This window comes from Diplotaxodon limnothrissa, linkage group LG18 (assembly GCF_057381915.1).
Source record: "Diplotaxodon limnothrissa isolate DT_005_m linkage group LG18, D_limnothrissa_male_GT1.1, whole genome shotgun sequence".
In the NCBI taxonomy this organism is placed as follows: domain Eukaryota; kingdom Metazoa; phylum Chordata; class Actinopteri; order Cichliformes; family Cichlidae; genus Diplotaxodon; species Diplotaxodon limnothrissa.
The window spans coordinates 26312151-26333141 of record NC_140613.1 but is presented as its reverse complement, the minus strand read 5'-3'; the positions used below and the strand labels follow the sequence as shown (position 1 = coordinate 26333141).

Below are 20991 nucleotides of genomic sequence, written 5' to 3'. Positions count from 1 at the left end.
TGCAATAAAAGCAGCTTATGTGCCATGCTGCATTTTGGAATGAGTAGGGCAGTACGACTGCTGAGCGTATTTTCATGTAGAAGCAGCAAAGTGGGGGCGGTGGTTGACTTGGCAAAGGGTTTGTGGACGGGGGAGAGGTTCCAGGGACCGATACTGGGTAGTGGACCTGCTAAGCAAACCTGGACCACAGGCGAGCAACAAGCACACGTACACATACACCACAAGACAAGTACCATATTGTACATAAATATATGGACATCGTCACCTGGCAGGAAATCGAGGGTCAAAGGGGGTCAAAGACTTCAGTGTCAGCACTAAGAAGAGACCAGGACAGCAGAGCCATGGCTAAGAGTGGGGGGATGAAATGGATAAGGGAAGGAGATAAGGATATGGGGAATCCCTTTATATGATTATGGAGGGACTTGTCTTGTAGGAGATGGAGGGGGCCGCCGACTTAGGGAAAGTATAGGTAATTATGTGGTGTGAGGTGCCGTAGAGCAGGAATATAAGGTGATTTTTGAAAAGATGAGAAGAAAAAAGAAGAGAAGGGAAGACGAGATAAGAGAGTAACCTTTAGTGTTCACACAAATTTAAAAGATATTTCTTTACATCGTGAATAAGATATGTAAATAGGAAATTAACAAGAAAAAGTAAAAACTTTGTCTTCCACACTAAAGCCAAATAAATATAAAATCTGAGGAATGTAGAGATTATTTATTGAAGCAGTTTGTCATTTTGGGAAATACAAGTCTGTATTATACTGTGCTCATTTCTGTAAGCTAAATATTAAGCTACTACTAGCAGTAAGTTAGCTTAGCCTAGCATAAGCTAGCCTGGTTGGCTCAGTCAGAATATCTGGCATAAGTTTGGGGTTTTTTGTACAGATATGAGCAGATATAATGTGTTACATTATACTGGCTAACTGTGTAACCTTTACGTACTAGCTGTTTCCTGCCTTGTGCTGAGCTAGTGTAAATGGGGATGGTGGTAGCTTTGTGTCAAGTGTGTGAATGTTAGCTAGAAAGCCCTTTAGCATTGAAAAAAGGGCTTGTTGGAGTGGGTGTCAATGAATGAATGAGCCATATTGTATAAACTGCTTTGAGCGCACAAGTAGATATGAAACCAGTGCATTTAACATATTCACAGTAAAATACAGAAATGCCAGTGAGATCAGTGTGAGGGACGTTCCACATGGTGTTTGCCATAAAGCTAATGCACATTTGCTCAAACCTCCTTCTCCTGAGAATTAGTTTCATATTGCATTTTATTTCAAAATCTGTGTATTTTTGAACTTTTAGGTATACCATGTGACTTACAGAAGAATCTGTATTAATATTAAACGGCATTTACTTCAGGTCACTGCTCAACTATTGTTAGTTGACTACTACAGAAGCCCCGGGAGAGCAGATTGCTGCTGAAAAATATAAAACTCATAAAGAGCACATAAAGACCTGTTTCTAGATTTACTTTTCTCAAATTTGATCATTTCTAGGTGATTCCATATTTTATTCAATCAGTAAATGAATAGAGTACTTAATACAAAGAAAAGAGAACTGGAAGCGAGGACTGTACTCACCTTGGGATGCTAGGAGGGGCCCGATTTGGGCGGCTGGGAGCCTGAGGGCTATCAGCACTGTTATTGAAGGGCCCCAGGGGTCCTGGGCGGTTTGGTGGTGGCGGGGCCCCTCTGGGAGCTGGACGTTGGCCTGAAGACATCCTCCTTGGAGCAGTGGGGCTGGGAGGAGGAGACCTGGACAAGGCAAGATATGCGGTAACAGAATATCGTCATACCACCAAATGCCTTTATTTCAAATGGCCACAGTCTCCATGTGTACTGTAATTTTACTTTACCTGCGACCACCAGTAGATCCTCCCACCCAGGAGGTGTCAACAGGTGGAGGCAGTGGGACAGTAATGGTAGAAGTGGAGATATCACCGATGATAGCCAGCGCCTCCTTCAAGGCCTGGTGGGTTCTCAGTACCTCGTCTCTCCTCTGGGCCTGCTCCTGGGACTCATCCATTAGGGCATTCTGGTCACCGGCAGAGTACAGCTGGGCCAACAGCTCTGCATTGATGAAGTCTTTCACCTAGTGGCAGAAAGAGGTAGTGGAAGATGGAAAATCATAATTGTGAAAATGAAGAAAAAGCACAGTCCTGCTGTTTTAATACAGTAACAACCAAAGAAAATTTGTCTTTGTTTCCTATTTAATGAAGACATTTAAGTATTTATTTTTACATTGTTGATCATGAGATGCATGATGGTCTTGGGCATGAGGTCCCTGATGCACTTGTTGACTATAGCCATATAAGAGTCCACCAGGTTACGGATGGTTTCCACTTTACGCTCAAGCTGAGGGTCCATGGAGAAGTTGTCTGTGCTAGTGGTCTTCTCACTCTCAACCTGCAGATGTAGAAAGGCAGCATTTAGATCCATGCTGGCAAGTGTACATTTGCATGTTAACTTCAGATTTTCTATAATTTTGCTTTGTTCTGTATATTTTATATTGGATTTGTTTTTTACTTTAAAGCATAGTATGTGGGATCACAAGTCACCGTATGTTATGTGTACACGAGTGTTTTCCTTTTCCCATGTTGCCCTGTATGTAGTTGTAACCTTCCCATTTTATTGTAAAGGTTAGTTGCTTATGTGGATTTCTGTGACCTTTCACATCTTTGTTCTTCACCCTGCCCTCATTATTTTTTTTTTATTTAGTTCACCTGTGCCTTGTCTGTGCAAATAATCCATGTGATATTTGATCATAGTCTTGTCTCCCCGTCTTGTGTCTTTTCCTGCTGGCTTTCTGTATTTGCCTCATTTGGGTTACTGGATTTTTTTCGTTGCTGCAACTGCATCACTTTTTGTTCACTTCAAGTTTTCTTTAAATATGTTTTGATTAACTCTAACCTTAAACCTGACCTGCCTTAAGCCTCATGCTCTCAGCAACTGGCTCTACATAAAAATTAAATGAAAGGAGCTAAATTAATGGAATTTTTTCCAACCGTAATTGTCTTCTCAGGATAGACCCCAGCACGCAGGAGAGACGATTTCCAGCTGTCCACATCATCCTGAGAGTCGCAGGCCAACTCCAGGGTGCGATTGTCCTTATACACATTCCTGAGGACAGGAGAGCATGTGTGAGACAAAGCGAGAACAAAGCTCATAATCTGTACTATCCCATGTAAAAAAGTAGAAGAGTGTATTTAATTAAGCAAATAATCTGGATTTCTCAATTTGAAATCTGCTTCTGATACAGTATCAAACAGAAGGCCAAGTTGAACCCACTGTAAAAATCATACATTTCTATAGCAGACAGTAAAAGGGAGAGGAACTTTAATTTAATGCATTTAATGCTTTGTCTATTACTTATTTACTTTGATGCAATATGAATGGTCATGAATGACGTCTTTATCAGTTGGAAAAGCTGTAAAACCAATAAAAATTATAGTTAAAAGTCTAAAATTCATGCCTTCTACCCATCTGCCAAAGCAGTCCAGTGGGCCAGATGAGAATATTTGGCAGACCGATTCTGGCCCTCATGCCTTCTGTTTGACACCCCTATGCATTGTCACTGTATTTGCACATAATCAAATTCAGATGACGATGCAAAAAATGTCTAATTTTTTAAGTTAACAAGAACAAAACTTAGAAAACTGATCAGGTACATGTGAAGGCGATCTCTCGCCAAAATTATTCGATCAATAAAAGTAATTTCCCTTCACCTTTAACTGGCCACAAACTAAAGTCATTTCCATTTCTCCTTTTAGGCTATGAAACAGAGTCTGAGTCGAACTCACAGAGTCACCTTTAATATTTAAGAATGTGCAGTTTAAAGTTTCAAACCTCTAATGTGAGGCTATCATGTTAAAAATAAACAGCGGCAGAGAGCACACACTGAGCAGTAACTTAAATATGTTAATCTCTTTATTTTACTTATTTATTTTATTCTCCATGCTTGTGACGATCAAAGTAACAATTCTTTCTGCAGCATTAGGCCTGCCAGTGTTGCATTTTCTTTATTTTTTACATTCTTCATATCTATTCCTTTGAGAATGCCTCTGATTAGAGTTAGTGGTGCTCAGTTGATGAACAGAATCAAATGACACATCCAAGCCTCTTTTTAAATATGAACAAATCAACATATGTATATGCTTATTTGCTAGATGGTGTTTTGGCACTCTGCACATACATCAGCTCACTACTGCAACATCAAGACCTTCAAGGACCTCAGTTTGTTGCGGCAATTTTCTATAACATGCGCTGTCTAAAAGATAGTGTGTCGTAGCACCAAATGTACATCAAATGTAACTGTCAAACTTCAAAAACTGAGAAGGATCGAACCTAAATCTTTGTAGCTTGTCTTAACCTGTATTCACACTCCACTATAAGAAACATAATCCCAAACATTTCAGCCTCTGCTTCAACACACAGGCCTCCGTCTTCTCCATGCGTGTGCTCTAATAAGTCTTGGTTCCTCTAGGCATCTATAAATCCGACTATTACAAAGGTTAATAAAAAAGCAGATATTTGAAGATCTCTCAGCTGACCTTGACTCCGTGTTAAAGATGCAGAATATGTGCTTGCTGGACATAAAACTCTTCTCCACGTCGCGCACCTTCAGGTTGTCCAGGGGCAGCATGTACTTCTTCTCTTTCTCCTGCGGACCAGGAAAGCAGAAGGTACGTACCGCAATCACTTTTTTTAACCGAAACATTTTCATCTGCCATGCAAAGAACAGCATTATGTGACATAGGTAAGAGAAAAGGTGACATCCATTTTTTTGTTTTTTTGTAAGAGAGGAAAAAGAGCTGAAAGAGTAAGAGGAGGGACAGGAGGGAGGAGGAATGGGGGAGAAATGAGAGTGGGAGGTAAGAGGGTGGGGGGGCAGTGGGGTGAGTAGGTGGGAAGGGAGAAACAGAAAGAAAAAGGGAGAAGGAGAGCACATGTGGAAGTCATTACAGTGTGGGTCAAGACACAGTCGTTCTTCACGGTGCGTTTGCTGGTGGAGAGCTGGTAGCTGTCGGGCGGGGAAACTCTGGTCATGGTTAAGAAGGAGAAAACGCTGATATAATTGCACAGGAGGTCCAGATAACACACCACTCAAGCAGTGGTGTTGATGTGGAGGACACACAGGTTCTGGCAGGAGCTGTGACAGATCTTTTATTTTTTTCATCCCAGCCTTCATCTTTCTTAACTGTCTTTTTTTTTCCTTTTATCCCTCCCCCTCAATATTTTTTCAATATTTTTCCTTCCCATTCCAGAGGGGCCCACTTCCTGCCTGATTTTTCTTCTTCTTTTTTCTTTTTTTTGAATGAGGGAGAGAGAGAGGGAGCAAGAGAGATTAAATGACAGCCTGGCGTTAAAACTCAACATCTGGTAGTGCTTAGCAGCACACAGGGAAGCAGGGAAGGAGGGAGAAGTTAAAGAGATGGCGGCTGAAGGAGGGAGGAAGAAAGACCGAGAAGAAGGAGTGCTGAAGTGGATTTACAAAAGATTTGCAGAACAAAGTCCACATCTGGCGCGATGGTCTGGAACGTGGCGCTAGATGCTTGCAGGTAAGAATTAAAGGAGATAAGGACGGGAGAAGAAGACGCAGGAAAACTCTGCAGACCCTTCTGTGTTCTATTCCCCAAGGGGTCACTACAACCCATATATGGTCACACAGGTCCCCTCCCTCTTCCTCTCCCTTTCTCACTCACTCACTCACTCCCCCCACCTCTGCCTCCCCCCCACCCTCCGTCTCTCTCTTTCCCTCTTTTTTGTAATATCCCCTCCCTGAACGTGTAGCCAGTCTGTCCCGGTCGTCTGAGCGAATATGCCACGTCAAGGCTGGATACTCCTCATGGCCGGCGTGACCAAAACGGACCGCGAGGGGACCCCGAGCTTAAACGCCCACCAAAACAAATAAGCGAGAGATGCGACCCAAAAACCAAAAGGGGGGAAAGAGACGAATGCGGATGAGACAGAAACTTTTTTGAAAAGTTTTCGACACGCTGGATCCTTTGCTGCCAAAATGGAGAGGAGGCGAAGGGAGGGCACGGACGACGGAGCCGCAAGCATCTGGGGAAGCAGGAAAACCAGCGCACAAGGCCTGGCTCTAATTCCGGCTCCGTCCACCCAGTGTTCAGACTACCTGTTCATTGTCATACTGGTGTACAGTAGTCTGCACATTGGTTAGACTGGGCATGGACCCTCTTCTGTCAGTCTGTCTTTCTGTGTCCCTTTCTCTCTCTCTGTTTCTATATCAGGTCTTTGACATGTGTGTGTGTGTGGGGTGGGTTTGTTTTTATTGCATCTTTTGCCTCTTCCTCACTCTTCACTATTTTGAATCTTTTTGCAGTCTGTATTTGTTCCGTATCATCTGTATTTTGTCCAAAGCGCCCTCTAACGCTCACCACTTTCCTTTCGGTTCTTTTGGGGAATAAACATATATCACCAAACATCACCAACACTAAGTGCAGCTTTGAAAAACCAGGGTGTAAAAAAAAGAAGAAGAAGAAAAAAAAAGAATCAGTCCAATCAGAAGCTTTAACCCACAAGCTCGCATAATTTATGGCATGAATGAGTAAATGTGCAGGCTGCTAGCCTGGTGCCTCTGATGAAGATGTGGTCCTGTGGAAGTGGGGGTGGGGGGATTGGGGAGGAGGAGGAGGAGGAGCAAATGTGGCTGCAAAGCATCAAACACAAGCCAAAGGAACGAAGGGCCAATCAATCAAGTGGAGTTTGAAAATACAGTCAGACACCTCCAGGGAAGTTATTTCAGTGGGTGGTCAGAATGGGACTGGAAAACTGTGAGGCACAGGACAAAGGAGCTATAGTAGACTTCTAAGGTGTCGAACGCTAAATGCTAAAGGCTGATAGGAAAAGTGCGATAACGCAAATAAAACAAAAGAGAGCTATACTCATAAATATGGCTTCAGCTAAGAGCGATTGTTCCGTCTATTAAGTTGAGATCTTGTGCTGGAGCTCTTTTGCACACTGTGACACATTTAAGCATTACACATATGAAGGATTAAAGGAAATGACTGTCATGAAGTGATTGGTAAGGATGTTGAAGGTCGGTCGAATTGCGGGAAGGGGGGGGGGGTGTTGAGCAGGGCACTGATATTGAGTCGAGGGGTTTCTCTTCACCGCAAACACTGGAGGCTCATGTTTGGATTACAAACTTATAATTTTCCTGCCAAGAATGCGAGCAGTTCCAAAGTAACTGGCAGCCACATTAAGAGGGAGAGAGAGAGAGGGAGAGAGTGGGTGAGTGTGCAGATGTGTCTATGTGCATCCACGCATGTGCACGTGCATTGGGACTATAGAAAGTTCACAGAGTGTTAAACAGAAATATACAAGGCGAAGCCAGCGGAGTCTATAATTTCCTGCACCACCACACTGACGTCTCAAATGACAATCTTTGGACTCGGCGCTGCGCGGCCCCATGTGCTGGTCTCAGGGCTGAGTGTGCTTTCATATATTTTGGGTGTCTGCGATTGAACATTTGGTTGGGATTTGGTCCTGTTCCAAATTTGTAAAAGAAGAAGAAGAAGCAAATGCCTAAACTCCCAAAGGAAAGAGGTGGGGAGAGAAGAAAGAGAGATATGAGGGGGGTTGAGGGGGGATTCGAGACAAAACACAAGATGAACGGAAAGACTGAGTGAATGACAGAAATGTGGCCAAAACTCCTCGCAATGGTGACTCATACAGTAAACTGCTCCATCACGGTGATGATCTGCTGCTCAGCAATGCCTGAAAAATGCACAAAAAGCAGTCGACCGGTCTGGGGATAAGTCGAAAGAACGCCCAATTGGAAGCACATATGTTGTAATGAAGGCTGCAGAGAAGGCCATTGTCTCTGTGCATTCCCCTTTTTGGAGCCGTACCACAGCAAGAGACTAAACGAGGCCCAATAAACAAGCAGAGACCACACCGACTGGCTGAGGGAGTTGCAGTGTGTCTGCCTATCTACACTTGCTGTGCAGAATATCCTCCAACCTGTACAGCAGGCACAGACAGGCAGATAGACATCAGCCCACCAAGATTAAGCCAGGAGGATGGACCGAATGCTTCATCCTGTTCATGCAGGCTTGTGGTGCAGATGGTGTGCTCAGCTACAAGACCAGTATGCTGCTGCTGGTTGGTCTGTACTTGATATTTTCAAGGATAACTGAAATAAATAAATAAATAAAATTCTTTTTGACCAGTGATTTGAGTCATGTATCCATGTAGAAAGTTGAATGCTCCTTCCTTTCAGCATAGCGTCTTTAAGTTTTAGTTATTTTTATCCCAGTATAGTAAACGTGTGACATAATATCAGTATTTTCAGGAAGAAACAAAAAATTCAAAGTCAAAAAGTCTAATTAACTATAAGGAGACAAGCGTGGATACTGAATCCAAACACTTAAATCCTGGCCTCCTCATCACAACAGCCAACGCCTCACACAGCACATTTGAGCCACAGAAATAACATTGTATAAAAATACTGATCATAGCCGCTTTAAACCTACCTCGTCATCCTTGAACCAGGAGAGACTCTCAGCAGTCAGGACAAACCAGTACTCCTTGGCTCCTCCCTTCATGATGCTGATATTGTTAATAGTCAGCCAGCCTTTGCGGATGACCTGTGAGGTGGAAGGAGGTGAGGTCAGAAAGTCAGGAAGACATCTACGGACAAACCCTGCCCCCAAAAAAGTAAATAAAAACATAAACTACACGTAAAAGAAAGAGAACGACACGGTCCTAATGATCAACGACTCCTCCGCCTTTCAAGACGGACACCGCAAATTAGTGCAAATCACCCAAAGCATGACTTGCGATGAAATGCGTGTGAAGGTCAGGTTAGGTGTGTCTTTGTGACTCACGGCAGAGCCGAGCGTGTGACTGTGTGTCAGTGCGATCTCATTCACTGTGCTCACAATGCCACAAGCAGAGGCCCGTGTTAGCTGGTTAAGTGACCGCCGTGTTTAGTGCTTCAAGCACACAGAGTGTGTGTGTGTGTGTCTCCTGTGGTGTATTAACCCTACAAGCCCTACATAAACAGGCCAGAGGGCACAGTGCCAAGTGATTATTAGGTTAGATAACTGTCAGTCTTACACCGCCTAAGACTCACAAAGGAGGTTACCCGAATCATTACAAAGCCTTTGTGTCTTAGGCCCAAATGAGAGAGCTGCTTTGTAGCTGAAAGCATCCCAGGACACCAAAAAGAAATCTTTTTTTTACGCTTCTTATCTTATCTTAGAGATTTACTTTAACAGCCATGCCAAAAGCACATTTTCACTATTACATGTTTAGCTGGTAACCCCCTGTAGTCTGTGGGCCTTGGTGGGTGTAGGCAGTGTTAGAAAGCACACATTTATTAAAGAAAACTCTTACGATCAGGCCTGATGCAGGAGGAGAGGAGGCCTACAACAGGAAGGGATGTGGGGGTTTTAGACACCATGTGGCACTAAAAAAAAAGGCAAATTTTCTAATGCAACTTGTTTTAAAGTTGACCCTCTGTTGAGCCTCTGGCCAACAGAAGTGTACACAGCCAATTAGCATTCTTTACCTGTCAGAGTGGAAAATGAGGGGAAAATGTTTTCTTTTATGTAGCAGTGCTGGAGAGCACCACACAATGGGCTGAGTTGTTACTGCAGGCACAAATTACATTGCAAACCATAACCCACAATGAGCGATACTCACCAACAGACACCCAGCTAAGAGGGCAGCTGAGATTCTCACTAAGGGATGGGGATGAAATGCAAAGTGGCACCTTGATGACACAGGAGGGGTTCAAACAAAGGGAAATGTCTCAACAACAACAACACCAGTGATGATGGTGGCAAAAAGTAACAGAACCCAAGAGATTCTTTCACTAAGGCTACTGGAAGCAAATAAAAATAAAGAAATAAAGAGATCAAAATAAAACACACTGTTCAAAGTTGGTGCCCAATTAAAACATAATACAACATGCATGACGAAAGGGAGAAATAAGTAATAACATAATCTAAAAAAACAATGCAAAGGTAAAATGCATATAACATAATGTTTGTGCAATGCATAAGATTTACTCAAATGAAAGAGAGTGCTTTGCACAAGATCTCTTTCATTTCAGCTCTTTGTATTTTCTTTGCAGTAGCCATCTTGCCGCTGTGTGGGTGTGCAGTACTCCCTCGACCTCCACTGTTTGACACACGAGACGTGACAAATGCTCACCTGATTGCCTGCTGAACTCTGGCTCTTATTAGTCTGACTGCTCCTCTGCTGCGCGCTGCCGCCCAGAAGCAACAAAACAGAGATGGAAGGGCGATGCGGAGATGAGAGGCAAACACAGAGAAAATAGAAGGTGACAAACATGATGGGGTAAAAGAGGAGTTTCTAAGCATTTGTTTTTACTAGCCTGACATGAGCAGTATTAAAGAATGCATCATAGTAGAGCTAAGTTGAGGGATTGACTCTTTACTTAGCAAATCCAATGAAGTCTTCGTGGTTAGTGTTGATGTAAGAGAGCTGGATGTCAATCAACAGCAGAACCTGGAAATGAAAATCAATGTGTGAATTTGGGTAAAATATTCGCATTGACTTTCTTTAGTTGGACAAGCAGCATTAAGACCTCACTTTTTTCTGTACTTTAAAAAAATGGACATATATCCAGTGTGTCAACTGGTTTGTGAAACCCTGTTATGAATCATAGACAGTATGACACACAAATGTGACTTCTGGGTTGGAAAAATGAAGTCAATGCTGAAGTGCCTTAAACCTGCACTGGTTGCAAGTAACTTCCAATCCTATAGAAATCTATAGGGAAACAGCTTTTTGATGTAAACACTGACCTGTTCAGTTTGTGATCTCAGTCACTCATTTTGGTTCATGTTGAATAAAACAAAATTGAATCTTTATCATTGTGTTTCAAAGTATTAGATTATCTGTATGAAACTGCACTGTCATTGACTTAACAATGTGTCAATCATGTGTTATTAGCCTATGAACATGCAGTTTCACAGGTCAAATTGTCATATCTATTATTTTGCAAAGATTTGATTTATTTTATTTATCTATTTTGTATATTACATTAAATTATTTTGAAGATGTTGACAGTAGAAGCTCTCAAAAACTTCAGAAAGAAGCAGTGAGATAATGGTAGCTTACACCCATCTTTTATTCTGTTTGTTTAGCAGTGTCAAATTTTAATATTTGTCCATGTTGGTTTCTTTCTTCTCAGGAAAAGACCATGTTCGGGGGGAAAGATGGAGTGCTAAGGTGTAGGTTGTATTGACACAACAGAGACACAGCTACTTGCTAATTAGTGCTAAGTAATCTCATAGTATTATAGTGTACTAATATAGTGACAGCTAAAAATTTACTCACTAAAAACCAGAGCATGTGAAGCAACACTTAATAATCTGTCATATTATTGTCAAATATTTGCACTAAAGTGCCTCAAAAGACTCGTTGATGCTCGCTAGCTTGAGCAGTAGCCGGGTTAGCCTATGTTAGCATGAAGAATATAAACAGAGAAACAGCTAGCTTGGCGCTATCCAGAACATAAAGCCAAAGTGTGCCATTTGTACACAAGTGACAAGTTTTGGAGATAATCTTTGCTATTTTTTTATATTTGTTTTGTTTGTTGCCTTTGAGTTGTTACTAAACAGTAACAAAACAAACCTGATCCTTGGCCCGACTCTCTCTGTCTCGGATGTGAGACGTGACAATTCTCTCAGTTTCCTCACGCAGCATGGGGAAGCATTCCAGCTGAAAACATAGTAAACAGCTTATGACTCCTTCTACATAATGAATGTGAAATAATATCATAAATAATGAAAAACTTTAGATGAAAACCCGAAACATCAGTCTGGTAATATTGTTCCAGTACAACAAAGCCAATGAGCAGAAGCGCTACCTTGTTAGAACACTGGCGTACGGTGTTAATCAGCTCCTGGATGACCATGTCCACACACTTGACACAAGGCTCCTTCAGCTTTATGACCTGCTTCTTCACGATGGCTTCAAATGCCATGTCTGGGGTGAAAAGTCCAGTCCTGAATCCCACGAAGAGTGCAAGAAAAGAGATGATGAACATTAGTAACACATGTTTTGGTTCCACATATATTCCTGCTTTTGATTTGTGTTTTGATTCAGCTAGATGTAACCACAGCCTTCACATGTGGTTCTGAAAATAAATAGATCACCATCTTCTACTGACGTGAGTCACTGCAGACCTGTTTTTGTTTTTGGAAGGAATTCAGGCTCAAAATGTGGTGGTGTCTTAAATGTCAGATTTTCTCTTGCTTGGGTGGCATTTTCTTTGGTTCCAGTGGCTAACCACTGTGAATCAATATAGAAACACACATAGTCAGAACTGAACATAATAAAAGAAAAGGCCTGCTCCACCCCAGTTCATAAATACTCATACAAACTTTATACTTTCAGGCCTTTTCACAAACCAAGCTCAATGCTGGTAATTTCTCACCATACCAGAATGAATATCTGTGGCCACAGCCAGAAAGCTGTGAGCAGTAGCAGAGCACAGGCTCAAAATGTTTGAGGAACTGGATGCTTGAGCTTGAAAAACTGGCATGAACTACTTTTGGCAAGTTGATGTGGGCCTGTACAAGGTATTGTTGGAACAAAGACTAGTTTAGGCAATATCATATTCTCGCCTGATAGACAAAACCCTACCTGATACCGTGGATGTTCTTGATGGCATAACTGATCTCGCGACGCATCTCCTTCTCATCACACTCCATCTGCGGAGAACAGAGAGGAAGAAATGAAAGAACTGAACAAATGTAATGGATGGGACAGCGGGAAGACTGCAAGAGCTCTTCATGCTGAAAGATTAAAGAGAAAGAACATTCTGCACTCGGAGTGTGAAGAAACATCGCTAATGGTGAGGCTATTTGAGGATCATTCAAAAGAAAATCACAATAGAGAATAAAGGATGGAATTACAGTGTGCATGAAGAATAGGGAGGAAGCAGAGGAGGAAAACAAAGGAAGAAATGATGTACTTTAGTCATATACATTCTTCAAAACTTACATTTGGTTAAAATGAGAAAGAAAAAAAACGAGGGGTGTCACTGTTTCTGCTGTTCCAGATTCACGAAACAACAGAAGGTGGAGTTTTATGTCATTAGGTACTAATATGTACAAATAGGCCAAAGCTACAACTTATGACATGCCCTCATCTGAAAATGCACAGGGAGGATTGGGGCTAAAAAAAAAAGAAAGATACACCATCCTATTTAATCAAACAACTGCCATATAATGTTGTTTTAAAGCTTTCATCTAAGTATCTGTGTCATTTTAAAATCCTGGCTGTGAGACTGTGTTAAATGTGACCCCAGTGATTGCATTTCGTTTTAACTTCAGTATATCACCTTGACCAACTCAAAGGGGAAACGCTCATGAAAGATGCGGTTGATTTTTGCTCCACCAGACAACTCCACTGTGTCCACCTGGTCCCCTGAACCCTCAATTCTCTTCTCAAAGTCCACGGAGAACTGCTGCACCATCCTGTAACATGAAAAATGGAAAACCTCAAAATAAATCAACGATGATTCATCATATTCAATATATGGTAGGATTTCTGCAGCAAACACATTTTCTGCCAGCAAAATCGAATCTGAATGCTTTGTCCGTGGGAAAAATGGGGTACTGACTGCAGCAGCTGCTTGGTTTTGCGAGACGGGTCATCGGGTCGGTATCCCCGGTATTCCTCTGCCTCTTTATCCAGAGCCAACAGCTGGGACTGCAGCTTGCTGCGGAAAGCTGGCAGGGTGTCCCGGATGTGGTTGGTAAGTTGCTTTAGAGACACAAAGCCACCATATGAAACGCATTAAAATCATGGTTTCATTGATAATTCTTACATATTTGCCATTTTTTGCAATACAGAATAATTACAGTCAGGACTGTTTATTTTACTGTAATCAAGGAGGATTTAGCCAAACACTCATTCAGTTACACTGCAGAATGAAAATGTGAAATGTTTCCTCCAGTAAATGATAAATTATTAGGAGCTGAGCTAGAAAGCGTGAGTGTGTTTTCCATCTACTTACAGTCTTATATCACCCACACTGATATGCTGTATAATGGAAGCCAACAATAAAAAAAAAGTAGGCCGCCCTCTTATTAATTATGTAAAGTATATGGTGGAGAAGCATTGGTGGGGAACCTGTGATCACCTGGTTGAGCATTTTCTGCAGGCGTGGAGTGCCCATTTTCTCAGCCATGTGCCTGTATGCTGGGTGGGACAAAAAAAACTTCCTCTCGGCTTCTAAAGCTGCCTTAATGTCCTTCCTTCCATCAATATCCTTCTGACTGCGATTCACCACTCCGATGTACCCTGGGAGCGAACAAAGACGAATATAAAAAAAAAACGAGAATCTTAGTAGCAACTACACGAGTAAAATAATGAGAGAATGGATGTGAAAGCAGGTAAAACCTGGACAGACATTTGACTCTGAGAACAAGAACACAGATTGAAGTTTTCAGAGCGGAGGAACTGTAGGAGAAGAGAAATGGCAAGAGCCAAATAGAAGCTGGCTACATCGCAATAAAACAAACACACACCTCTCCGAAGTGGAAGCAATTTGTTCTCCAGGACATCACGGGCGTCTGTGCCCTCATCCATCAAATCCAATTTGGTGATCACTCCAATAGTCCTCAGACCTGGAAAGGGCATCAAAAAGACGTACAATGGGAAAGGAAGTGATAGTCATTAGGAAACACTAGGTTCTTTTAAAGGTTTTGGGTTACTCTTTTTAAGCACAGAATTAGATTAGAATTAAATTTTTTGCAGTTTTGCCTGCTTTTAAATCAAACAGTATGGATGCGACTGAAGTGCAGACTTTCAACTTTAATTCAAGGGGTTTAACAAAAATTTTGCTTTAACCGTTTAGGAATTCCAGCCATTTCTGATAAAATACTTGTATTATTTTAAATATAAGAACTGTTTTCTATACTTGAAAGAAACTCCTTCGCATTTAGTGACTGCCTGAAGTCTAGAACCCATAAACGTCAACATATGCTATGTTTACCCCCTTAAGATGCCCATCTAGGCTTTTTTTGTGGGCCTCTCTGCCTTCAGTTTTGTCTTCAGTAGCGGAAACGCATGCTCTATTGGGATGGGATCCGATTTTGCCATTGAAGAATATTCCTTTTCCTTGAGAAGTCTTTGAATTGCTTTTGCAGTATGCTTGGCTCATTATCCATTTGCACTGTGAACCACTGTCTGATCAGTTTTGCAGCGACAGCACTCCTCACACGTCATCCTGCTGCTTCTATCAGCAGTCACATGATCGATAAACACTAGTGACCCAGTTCCACAGCCATACATGTCCATGTCATAACGCTACCATCACCATGTCTGACAGATAACGTGGTATCCTTCAGATCATGAGCTCTCCTTCTCCTGTTTGTCTCCTCTCATCTTTCTGGTGCAAAGCAATCTTGCTCTCATCTGCCCAAAGAACTTTTTTCCAGATCTGTTTTCTGGCTAATCTGGTCTTCTTGAGTGTAACTCGTGGTTTGCACCATGTATTTCCATTAATTAAGGTGTTTCTAGATTGTAAACCTTGATAATATTAACGGTTTATGATATCTCTCAGGTTTTTCAGGCAAAATGATGGCCTTCCTCACTTGCACTCACATTTCTTTGGGCCCCATATTTAAAATGTCAGTGAAAAGCTATAAAATACAAAAGATTTTACCTAACAACAACAGAACAGACTTCATATGGCCATGAAACTGCTGTCGGTCAACCAAGAAACCTTTGAACCTCTGAAAATGGGAAACTTTGTATAAAAATGGGTGTAATTACTAAACAGTCAATGCCATATTTTTTTTTTCAAACTCACCAGATTAATGCTCACAGCTTGCACTTCAATTACACACAGATTGTTTGATTTAAAATCCACTCTGGTGAGTATTTTGTTTTTTGTATTTATTACAGTGTAAAATTATACAATCCTCACACTGAGCAAAAAAGCTTATATTACACATCTGCTTCCTTTTATAATTAACTACACATTTATTGTTTGTTGTCCATTATACTAAATGTTCCCATTTGGGGCTCATGAAGGTCTGGGCCTTAATCCAGCTTTGCATCCAGCTCTTGCTGTATTTTATTGCTTCCCTTTTTCCACGCTTTGTTCTTCTTTTCTCTATTCTAAAGCATCCTTTCTCTGTTTCTGCTTACCTCCTGTATTCCTTCACCTCACTTTTCTTGTCTGATATAATTCGTCTTTCACACAAGGTTATTTTGTTCAAGTCCTCTTTTTGGCTATTTCACCCTCTTGTCCACTTGTGTATTTTCGTCTCCTGTCTGAAGGTCAAACTGTTCAGTTAGGTGGATTCTTTTCTCTTTTCTTATCATTTCTATTCATCTCATGCAGCTTTTTCTTACCCCCAACTTATCTGCCTATCTTTATTTCCACACAAGTTAAGACATTCGTTTTCTTTCCCTTTCCTTGTTTATCATTTGATTTGTGCATTCCTCATCTCCACTCTCCTCTTCTCTCAGACCCTCGTTTCTAATAAAAATGTGACACTTGATCATTCCCTACAGGGAAATTCTGCTTCCACATTCAGAGCAGTCAAAGCACAAGGTCAGACACTGAGCACCCACCCTGCAGCTGACAGAGATTGAAAGTCTTACTGAGGCTGGCCCAGTAACCACAAAGCCACTGTGTACTGACTTCATTTCCTTCAGTTTCTCATTCTACATCCTTGCTACAGCCTCTTTTATTCCCAATATCTGGTGCTTACCCCAGCATCCTTGCCTTACCCTGGGGGTCCACATCCTTCGCCAGTTTCAGGGCATCAGAGTTGGCCAGGTCAGTGTTGGCCGGAGTGACGGCCAGGATCAAGCAGCTCTCTCTGGTGATGAACTGCATGATCATATCCCTGATCTGTTGCTCGATGTCCGCGGGCTGGTCTCCGACTGGCACCTTAGTGATCCCCGGAAGGTCGATGAGAGTCAGGTTCAATACTGCACAATCAGAGGAATGCAATGTAAGAACTGGTTTGACATTTCTGTGATGTGCAGCTAGTCCAACATTCATTTAACTATGGTGGTTGATAACTAGAACATTTGGCTAGATTCTGTCTGTTCAACTGTTCAACAGTGCATAAATATGTAGGCGGCTCTGAGATACCATAATTTAAATCAGCAAATTAGAGCAAACAGCTAAAGGTTAAATGAGTAAATACACAGCTATGCACGCTTTTACTAACTGCAAGCTAGTTTTACCTCATAAGTTATCACCAGTTTCACATTTCCAGCTTAAAATTAGCTTTTTTTAAAGTGTATCATCTGTGGTTAAAGCTTTATAATAATACGAGTAGTCATTTTTGCAGCAATAAAGTTCTGTGAAGCAGATACAGTGGGAGAACAACTTCCATTGACGACTAAACAGGTAAATAAAGTGCTATGAAATAAAAGTCTTAGTCGGTAAGCCAGCCATCTCTCAGCATTTCAAGGCAGGTAGATGATGCTATTAGCTTTTAAAATGAAAGACAATCCACATTATCAGTTTGACAGAAGGTCACAGAAGGTGGGAAGCTGAATTGGCTAGTCTATTATTTCATATCCCTTTAATTCTGTGACTTATATGGCTATAAAAAAATGCCTCTTCTTAATAGCACAAACAATCTGAGGGCAGCACAACGGAATATGCTATGCAACCATATCAACACAGAGCCTTTAAATGATCTGGTTGCCTGCCTGCCTTTCACATCATCAAAACTCATTCATATCCAGCACAATAACTTCACAAGCAAAACTATCTTCTTTGTTTCTAATGACCCAGTTTTTAAAGAGTCTATCTGCCAACTGTTCAAACGAGGAGCGAGAGTATGATGACTCACAGCTTTTCACGTTCTAGTTTGATTCAAAAGTGTTACTGCATACTGGCACTTGGCAGTAAAAAGAGGAAAAAGGTGAGTTATTCCTTTCGCACCATTAGGGGAGTAAACCCGCAGGTTGATGGGGACGGGAGATATGCCTTTGTTGGCCCCCGTGACACGGTCCGTCTCTCCCTCGATCTCCTGGCGAACCTCGTCGAAGTCTGTGAACTTTTTCCCTTTGCAGTGGAGGAATTCAGCCCATTCTGAGAGGATGAAAATGGAGAGCATATAACAGAGATTAGTAATGGCTGTGCTGCATGTGTCTGAGTGGAAAATAATGCCAGAGCGGGAGGGAATAAAAGCCAGAGAGAGAGGGAAAAAAAAGCAGTACCATTTTAAAAGGAGAGAGGAGGAGGCTGCATTTGTGTGTTTCGTGTGTGTGTGTGTGTGTGTGTGTATGTGTGTGTGTGTGTGTGTGTGTGTGTGTGTGTGTGTGTGTGTGTGTGTGTGTTTGTGTGTAAGAGCATGTGTGTTTGCATGCTAGCAAGTGTGGGTGTGTGGCTGTGTGCACCCACCTGCAGAAGAGTTGATAAGCTGCAGAACCAGGGGCCTGCGGGTGACAATGCCAGATCCACGGGGCAGAAAGTCCCTGAGGACAGACAGCCAATCAAAACTCATTACATCAAACCGCAGCAAATGTAAACCTCTTTCCAAGAAAGGCTATAGATAGCATAATGATAATGTTATTTACAGCTTCTACTTTTGAAGCCTTGGAAGGCAAATTTCTTATAATTACACCAGTTACGATGGCATGACAGCTAGCATAAAGCTTTCAGTGTCATTCGTGTAGTCTGCTGTAGGCCATTTCAAAACAAGTGGGGGAAAAGGGGCCATTTTAAAACATGTCCTGTGGCTTTCAGCTGCTGCTACTGCAACACAATAACTCTAACAGTAAAGAACAACCTGACCCGATAAACAACAGGTCAGAATAGAGAGCTGCATCGCTGACGGCGAGCTCTCCCAGTTTAAAATAGTGACTTGCACATGCAGGCATGCCACACACCTATCAGCCTGCCTCTTATGCTTTAAGGTCTGTTTCAAGAACCTTATTAACACATATTGACCCTCAGAAGTCCCTAAAGTGGGTGAGTTGTTTTTCCTTTTTTTAAAAGCCCACTACTTGTCCATTCAGCGCTGTGCAGAGCCAGTGCTGGACAGATGGACCGTTACTCAGCATCACGACTCTAAATGAGGGCTGAAACAGAACTAAATCAATGCATCCATCTGGAACTGCGTGCTTGTAAGAACATGCAATATGTGGTTACAAAGACATTCAAGCTAATGGCATTTTAGTTGTGCACCTCCATAAACACTGACAGGCAGGCTTTAAAAGAGTGGCCAGAATGGGTGCAGCAGATAACGACTGACTTTCAAGTATGTAGTGTGGTTCAAGCTTCAAAAACAGTAGTAATGAAATGGCATCTTTTAATAGACCCTCCCTGCATGTAAAATATTCTCATCTAAAAGTAAATGTCGACACTATATGCTGTAATGTATGCTTTCGAGTGTCTGGAATCTGAGCATAGCTCCAATAACCCCGCTGGTATTCTTTCCAGAGACACAGAAATCATCACGGCCAACAGCTTGTTTTGCAGACAGAGCAGTGGACTTCTCCCCTTAAAACGGACACGTGACGGGATCCCTAATCGATTTAAAAAGCAAAGTTCTCATCAAATTTAGAGAATATACGATTAGTACGTCTCTCTATTAATAGACAACTGAGGGACGCTATAATTAGCTGTCAATTAAAAGGTCCCCAATCTCTTTAAAATGCATGGTTATAAAGAAACCATGGCAACACTTTATTGTCTGAGAATAGTGAGATTCTTGTAGCAGATAACACACTAGTAGCTACTGGACAGCAGGAAAAAATGTCATTGTGGAGCCTGGATGTATTTCTCATTTTCAGATTCACTGCTTGCTGCTTATGGAGTTGGAAAAAACAACAACAACCCAGATATATAAATCAAGGGTGAAAAAATTATGAATATTCGTGTGTTTGGAGAAGTGGGAGCTGACACCTCTGCATGAACAGTAGGATGGTGCTTTTATAAAGGTTACATGCAGCAATCTGCATTTTACACAACATCCGAACATAACGCCATCAGTACATGGTTCACGGAAAAGCAGCGGTTATTATTTTTAGGGTTGTGAGGTGGCCTCCTGCAGCTGGTGCTGATTGGGCCAAAATCCCCAAAGGTGCTGCTGTAACCCAAATAAAGCCTCCATCCCCTGTTGGCGGTCACAAGATATGGATATGTGGTACCAAAAAAAAGAGAAAATAAAACAGCAGCACAGAAAGTGACTGAATCTGCTCGCCTTAAGGTGCTTCAACTGTGACTTAAAGCAGGGGAAAGATGGTCTGAACTCTATGGGGCCAATCTCTTATGTCATCCTCAAGGTTAAAGTGAGAAGGGATTATCCTATTTCTGTTTGTCAATTTTACCTGCCTACAAAGTTCTCCAGCACAGAGCTCTTTCCTGCACTCTGGCCTCCGACCACTGCGATCTGCGGCAGGTCTAAGTTGCAGGCCTGGCCGATGGAGCTGAAGGCATCCTGCAGCTTGTTGACCAGCGGGATCAGCTCCTCCATGCCACGGTTTCCCATGGTGCCTTTAGACGGAAGGAATTGAGAGAGAGAGCAGGAGGAGGAGGAGAGATGAGGGGGAAAAGATGTGGCTCTGCTATATTAGTCCAGGACTACCGCGGTGCTTGTTGATGTAGTGAAGTCATCTAGGCGCGCATTGCCCCGAGCCAAGCGAGGGTCGGACCGACTGTGGAAGCAGCGGAGAGAGAGAGAGAGCGGACAAGAGAGAGGCCAAGAAGGAAACATACAGCGGGAAAAAGAGCGAGAGAGAGAGAGAGAGAGAGGCGCAGAGAGGAGATGTGAACAGATAGGGACAGACAATTGAGACAATTGCGCAGTTGCTTCCAACCACCACAGCCCCCCTCCCCTCTCTCCTTTTCTCTTCCCCCCACTATTTCTCTCTATTTCTATTTCCCTTTGACACAAAAACACACAATCACAGCGACACACACACACACATGAAGGCTACACTTTCAAGGGCATTCGGTGAGCTCCATATCGCCACCGTGCGCAGTCCCGTGCTCCGGGAGGCTT

General features: G+C 42.3%; 1 protein-coding gene across 2 annotated transcripts; it reads right to left on the bottom strand.

Moving 5' to 3' along the window:
- Positions 1-410: 410 nt before the first annotated feature.
- Positions 411-20478, bottom strand: dnm3b (dynamin 3b). Of its 2 annotated transcripts, XM_085378477.1 has the most exons (21): positions 20318-20478; positions 18387-18460; positions 17925-18074; positions 16751-16954; positions 14536-14634; positions 14148-14308; positions 13626-13768; positions 13344-13479; positions 12644-12711; positions 11865-12003; positions 11630-11716; positions 10428-10498; positions 10181-10235; positions 9359-9388; positions 8494-8607; positions 4546-4655; positions 3001-3115; positions 2237-2401; positions 1852-2087; positions 1577-1750; positions 411-453 (listed from the first exon to the last, which is right to left on the bottom strand). In XM_085378477.1, the coding sequence occupies exons 1-21, from the start codon at positions 20476-20478 to the stop codon at positions 411-413; spliced, it is 2535 nt and encodes an 844-aa protein (XP_085234603.1). The 2 variants fall into 2 exon arrangements, with proteins under 2 accessions (XP_085234603.1, XP_085234604.1); XM_085378478.1 differs by lacking the exon at positions 9359-9388.
- Positions 20479-20991: the final 513 nt, after the last annotated feature.

Coding starts and splice junctions, on each gene's coding strand:
- dnm3b (XM_085378477.1), bottom strand. CDS start 20,478: ATGGGAAACCGTGGCATGGAGGAGCTGATCCCGCTGGTCAACAAGCTG. Junction 18,461..20,317: donor CTGGAGAACTTTGTAGGCAG/GTAAAATTGACA, acceptor GTCTGTCCTCAG/GGACTTTCTGCCCCGTGGAT. Junction 10,236..10,427: donor GACTTCATTGGATTTGCTAA/GTAAAGAGTCAA, acceptor TCTGGGCGGCAG/CGCGCAGCAGAGGAGCAGTC.